Source organism: Solea senegalensis, linkage group LG20 (genome assembly GCF_019176455.1).
Source record: "Solea senegalensis isolate Sse05_10M linkage group LG20, IFAPA_SoseM_1, whole genome shotgun sequence".
NCBI lineage: Eukaryota > Metazoa > Chordata > Actinopteri > Pleuronectiformes > Soleidae > Solea > Solea senegalensis.
The window spans coordinates 1315614-1322223 of record NC_058039.1 but is presented as its reverse complement, the minus strand read 5'-3'; the positions used below and the strand labels follow the sequence as shown (position 1 = coordinate 1322223).

General features: G+C 40.5%; 1 protein-coding gene across 1 annotated transcript; it reads left to right on the top strand.

Moving 5' to 3' along the window:
• Positions 1–2496: 2496 nt before the first annotated feature.
• On the top strand, positions 2497–6610 carry smim13 (small integral membrane protein 13). The gene is made up of 2 exons (XM_044052012.1): positions 2497–3010; positions 5437–6610. Exons 1-2 carry the CDS (start codon positions 2935–2937, stop codon positions 5625–5627), a joined length of 267 nt encoding a protein of 88 aa, XP_043907947.1. The 5' UTR covers positions 2497–2934; the 3' UTR covers positions 5628–6610.

Sequence of the window (6610 nt, the reverse complement as noted above, 5' to 3'; positions counted from 1 at the left end):
TGTAGTGAAAAGCAGCTCATCAAGACTAGAAAAGCTCTGTATAAATACAGACCTTAATACCAAGTACATAGAAGTTGCTAGAAATATAGTACAAAATTGACATATCTGTACTTTACTTTAAGTACAGTAACAAAGTATTTAGATAAGATAGTCCTTTATTTGTCCCGCAGTGGTGAAATTCATTCAACATATGTACTTTGTTAAATTACAACGCAGCAAAAATGACATTTGTGATTTACTCTCATGCAGTAGTTCTCAAACGTTTCATACCAAGTAGCACCTGAGCAAATACTGAGCTCTCAAAGTTAAACCATTATCACCAACATTAAAATACAGTGGTGTAAGAAGTTAGATACAGACTTATTATTTATTCTCAATAAGATCATTTGCTCTCTCATCATCTTCCTCTTCCTCACATATACCTAAAATACTGCTATAGTGACATTAAATTAACATGGAGCGAGAGCTGTTTCATTTCCTGTGCACTCTGGTCATATACCCTGGTATATACTGTACAATAGAACAGTATTTCTGATTTTCCTCCAAGTACCACTAATGTTACATGTACCACAGTTTGAGAACCACCACTCTAATGACAAGGAAAACCTGTAGAAACAGGTTATTTCTGGCTCATTTCGCCACCTGGATAAGGTGATTCACAGCTTGAAAGCAATTTGACAGGTTTGATAATAGCCTCTCCTGCTGGACAGGCAAAGGATTGCAACTTTAGTCAGAATCCTTTATTAGACCCACAGTGAGGAGAATTACACTGTTGCAGTGACAGAGTCAATGTGAAGGCAATAAACATTTATGAATGTACAAAATACCGTACTAGCTCAAGGTAAAATATATTTATATCTTATTGTATAATATGTGGAGGATAAAGCCGTAGGAGGAAGCAATACAATTCCATAAGAAAAAGAGTAAAAGCAAAGCAATTTAAACACTACATGAAAAAAGGAGGAATGATAAGAACTACACCCACTAAAATAAGAATAAAATATATATATAATAAATAAGAGTAAATAACTAAAAGACAAGCTTAAAAAAGCCAAAGCCAATAAATTTTTTCTTTTTTAGCAAAGATCAAATCCAGTCAGGCAGACTGTTTGGTCGCTGCCACAGAAAAGGCTCAGTGCCCTCAAGTTTTAAGTCTGGAGCTAGGAATGTCCAAAAGCTGCAGAGTCGTCAACCTCAGAGCTCTGACTGGAGGATGAAGGTGCAACAACTCAGGACACCTTAAATCTCTATTAATCCAAGGAACATGTGTCTTTGATGTCATGACAACAGTTAGTATCACTTCACAGGTTCCTTGATTTCACTATTTATCTGCAGTAATTTGGTTTAGTGTCTCTGTCTGTGTCCTGGGACACTAGACTGAGGAGATACGAGGATGACGAGAACTGTGATTAAGAACATTGACCTGTGAAGGGCAGCGTCCATGAGAATGAATGCTCTGATCATTTCCAGCAGGCTGAACACTTCCTAAACAAGCATGGGCCGTGGCCCTCGAGTGGGTCCGTGAAAGGTACAGCCATCTTCTCCCGCTTTATCCTCCACATGAGGGTCGCGGCGGGGCACTGTGCCAGTCTCAGCTGACATAGGGTGACAAAGCCATGGCCTTTAAATGATGTGTTATTTAATATTGTGACACATTTTTAGGGGTGTCATTTGAAGTGTTTATTTGCTAATTCAGTCATGATTCAAGGTTTAAGTGTGGACCTCAGAGGATTTTCATATTTCTAAGTGGCACTGGCATTCTTTAATTTTGCAATGGCAGTATTAGAGGAAGGAGGAAGACAGGTGTTAAAGTCAAGGCAGGAGTCCCTTGATGACTTTGAACTTCACTGTGAACTGTCATCATTTTCATTAAAGTAAGGATTCTTTGATGTGGCATCATAGATGATGAAAGCAGTGATGTTATCACATGTCTGTCTGTTAACTGCAAAAAAACTGTCCAACGGTTCATGTGGCAGGCTTCAAAATTGGTAGGTGACTGTTTCTCAAACTGTGGTACGCAAGCTTCCTCTGGTGGTAAATGGAAGAAAATCAGAAATACTGTTCTACTGTATATACCATGGTATGTCATCAGAGTGGAGCTGAGGAGCATTTTGAGTGCAGAGAAAATTCAATAAATAGCCAGAAAAAAGAAAGATTGAGAAAGTTGCTCGGCCTATTTACACAATGTATTTTAACTTTATTGATATTTTCTCAGGTGGCACTCGGTATAAAAAGTTTAACTGTACTAAGGGCTCCAGTGTTTGCAGTGCGATAGAAATGTGATAGATATATCGCTAAATGATCCACTGCATACCTTAACACAGAGGAAAGTACCACTGAGTCAGTTACTGCACTAGTATAGAACAAAACGACACCACATAATCACACAAAGAGGTGAATATTCATAGGAACAACAGCCTATGGAGGTTCTCAGTTATCCAGGTCATTGTATCCTCAAGTGAACTACATTACCCAGAATGCTGCTGTGACTGACGCAGTCAGTTACGGTGTCATGACGCCAGCGATGTCGTCTTTATGCTGCGTTCATAGCCCTGTTATTGTGCTGCTTTGTGTGACCAGTGGGCGAGCTAACTAACTAACTAAACCAACTAACTAGCACCCGCTGCAGTGATGTAGCTCACAGGACTTGACCCTGCTGCTAACCGTTAGCTCATGTTACGGTCCTCACTGGACTCGAGGACCTGCTCCTGACCCACTTAACAAACCGCGAGCTTAGCCACATGCTAGCACACTCGCTGCTGTGAGTTAGCGATGTGTCGATGTTTTGTTTTTCTTTCCATGTCTTCCAGCCTTTTAGCCTAGTCCGTTTCGTTTGTATTCAGTTCGTGTGCTGCTGTGGAACAGACTAAACTCACCGCCCTCGCCGTCTTTCATGCCGTGGTCGCTGTCCGGAGTGGAACTGCTGCTGTAAAGATGTGGCAAAGTGTCGGACTCACGCTGCTGGTCATTGTGGCCACACTTGTCTGTGCGCTGCTCTTCATGATGTTTGGTGAGTTCAAGGAAAACAAACACGACACATGCCGTAAATAAGCACCCTCACAATAAGGCCTGAACAACAACAACTGCTACTGTAGTAACTCAGATGCTCATGGAACCAAGGGTTTACTCAGTTTACAGTTGTCTCCCTAAAAAGTTTTGTACTAGCCTTTAAATGTTGCCCGATTGTCGGATTCATGTATTTAACGTCTATACGTGTAAATAAAGTCTCCATTCACACTCAATAACAATGTCATTACACACACACACACACACACACACCTAGTTAACACAAGCAAGATTATCACTAATAGATAAAAACATCCCTAAGAATGTGTAACTATCCCTTTAATAGACAGCAGGTCTCTCTATTAATTGTCAACAAGTATTTAGTTACTCTGTGGCCACTTCATTAGGTACAATTGTCATTAAATAAGATGATGTAATTCTTTTAGTTCCACAATGAATAAATGTGCAATGTAACAGATGTTGGAATATTGCAAGGTTATAAATAGTAACTGTGCAGTATTAACATAAATATAGAATAAAGTATTGGAATTATAAGTATGAATATAATCATATATATAATTATTGAAACATTAGATTTAATACATAGAGTGATATATACAATGTAGTGATGTTGACTTTGTCAATTTACAGTGCTGTGTGACAGTGTGGAAAAAGTGCTGTAATATAAAATTCTAATTAGTTAACATCACACAAAGTGAGCTAACGGAAGAAATGGCTATGTCAAAGGCTTAAACTGGGTGAGAAACTGCCAGACTGTGCTTCCAAGGTGAGGTGGCTTCATGTCACAGGTCATACACCATGGCAAGACTGAGCACAGCAAGACGACACACAATAGTTATAAAATATTACCATCAGCAAGGTCTCTCCCAGGCAAAGCAGACTGGGGTTTCAAGATGTTCTGATCAGGCTCTTTTGGGGCGGCACAAAGAAACTGGAAACAGAGAAAACCACAGCAGTCAGCCAAGAATACTTACTTTGGCAGATGAAAGTCAAACTGTTGTTACTGGCCTTCAAAATGGGAAGATGTCCAGCAGTGCCATCAGCTCAGAACTCGCATCACCTGTAGGATCCAGGTCCACGCTTATCTACTGTCAAGATAAATCTGATCAGAACAGAAGTGGTCTTCATGGAAGAATTGTATCAAAAAGCCATATCTCCAATATGGATAGAAGGCTAAGCGACTCATCTATGGCAGAAAATATTTGGCTGTAGCATAAGGCAGCATGTTCGCCAAAAGGCTGGACAGCAGTTGAATAATTAAATTACAGACTAGAGGCAGTTTTCTGGGTGAAAATGCCTTGTTGATGCCAGAGGAGAATGACCACACTGGTTTGAAATGATAGGAAGGAAGGAATAACTCATAATCACTAGTTACAACCAAGGTCATCTCTGAATGCACAACATGTTGTGCACGTTGAAGCCAATGGACCGCAGCAGCAGACCACACGATGTTCTACTCCTGCCATTTCATTAGTAAAGTTCCCAATGAGGGCATAATATTTCATGGAAATGTCTGGTTTACACATTCAAAATAATAATTGGTGTTACAGAAATTCCAGTAAACGGTTAGAAATGTTATAGTACGTACAACTGCTATAGCAATTAAAAGACATGTAACAACATTTAACGAAATAGATGAAATATGGCAAAGTGAGGAATCAATAGTGTGACAGTTAAAAAATGCTTAACTCTCCTTTTCATGTTGCCTCATGACAGGTCAGTGTATTGAGTGCCCACAAGTCTCAGGAAGGAGTTTCTATTTATATCCTTTGCTGAGCAGAAGCCAGATCATTATCAGTTCCTTCACCTCTCTGAGCTCTGGTTCCTCTTTTTACCGTCACTGTCATGATCGTAAGAACCCCCGAGAAAGGAAATAACATTGTTTCTGATCTATACAGGTGTCAAGTGCTCAGCAATGAAAGTAAAGCAAGGGTTGTGACTCTTGTCGAGTTATTTACTATCGTCTTTACTCCTTGTTATACTTCAGATCATGAAGCTCTTTATGATTCTGGGTCATGTTTGGAGTTGAATCATGATGTAAAAATACATGATTATAGAGCTTATAGATAAATACATGGATGAATGGATAGACAGCCTGTATTTAACCTGGGGAAACTGGTCAGGAGATACAGATACATGTTAGAGATTAATAATTCTGCATTGCTATAATGAATGCTATATTCTCAATCACTTTTGAACACATTCAGGGAGATTATGAATGCAGTTGTGAAAAAGCTCTGTTATATGTCCCAGGTTTATTCGACATATCAGCAAATTGTCAATTTTTCTTATGAGTTTAACTCATAACATCAGCATGTATATATTAAGAACAACTTCTAGTCACGTCTTTCTAAATGCCCATGATCACAGATTGACATGACCCTAAATTCTATTCTTCTCCCTCTGCAGGTTGGTATGTAGTCTGGCAGCTGTTCTTGTCCAAATTCAAGTTCCTGCGTGAACTCGTCGGGGACGCCAGCACCCCACAGGCTGACAGTCAGCCGTCCGAAACCAAGAGCGAACGTCCCACTAACGCCCCGGCTCGCAGTCGCCCCAGGACTGCACGCCAAAGAGTTGCCTCTCCAGAAAGCACCTCATAGATCACGCAGATGAAAACCTGTCTCACCACGACGGCTCATCAGCTCTCGACAAAGCTGTACAAGATCATCGGACCCCTGCACTCTACACTACACAAGGACCTTGTGCACACGTAGTATTCAAACCTCTGTCTCCTCACCAGGACACTTTAAACTGACCAGGCAGATCTCCTGGTTATAAAAGGGAAAAGCCATTCATTAATGTACATTTTGTCCATTTCTTTATGTCCTCTGTTCATATGTTTAATCATGTACAGTCGTTTATACTAAACAGTGAGTCTCGGGCTTCACTCTCCACCTCTGTGGAGTATAAAGCTGCTCCCACGCGCACACAGACGTGTATATTCTCTCACCTTCACGTTGTAATGGCGTATTTTTAGCAGATAACTGTCGACACTGAGCTCGTCTGCATCATTTCAACACGAGCCGCTGAAGACAACTGACAACTCTTACTGTATATAAAAGATGTAACAAAGTGCAATGAAGGAACGTCCACAGTGCTGCATCTGTGAGGTAGAAACTGTTGTGCTTGGTAGGAAATGCCCAAAGACAAATGACAAGGCTTCATTCCAGTCGTGTACAATCTGACCTAATTCTTGCAACTTCTCCTCCGCTCTGTTTTCATAGATTTATTTTTACTTGAAAAGTCGGGAGAATGTTCCTTTTAAGCGATAGTCGGTGCTGATGAAGCATAGTTAGCATAGCGACAGCACAACGCTAACCCACTGCAGAAAATAAAGGTGTGTGTGTTCCCTGTGCCTCCGTCTGTACTAGTGCCTGTCGACATGGCATCCACCGTTACTGTTACCTGGCCTCATGTTGTATAACCAACAGTAGCTTTGTGCTTAAATCATCAAAGCTGAACCAGGGCCCAGTCAATATTCCCTCCAGGTACAACTCATGTAACGATTGCACCTTTTTATTAGCAATGACTTGCTTTTCTTCAGAGGAGCTGTAGCTTCAAATAAATAATGCCATGAATATGA

What these genes read in the sequence shown, in the direction of transcription:
- smim13 (XM_044052012.1), top strand. Translation starts at nt 2,935, where the DNA reads ATGTGGCAAAGTGTCGGACTCACGCTGCTGGTCATTGTGGCCACACTT. An exon ending in GCTGCTCTTCATGATGTTTG is followed by an intron (nt 3,011 to 5,436) that starts GTGAGTTCAAGG and finishes CTCCCTCTGCAG; the next exon opens with GTTGGTATGTAGTCTGGCAG.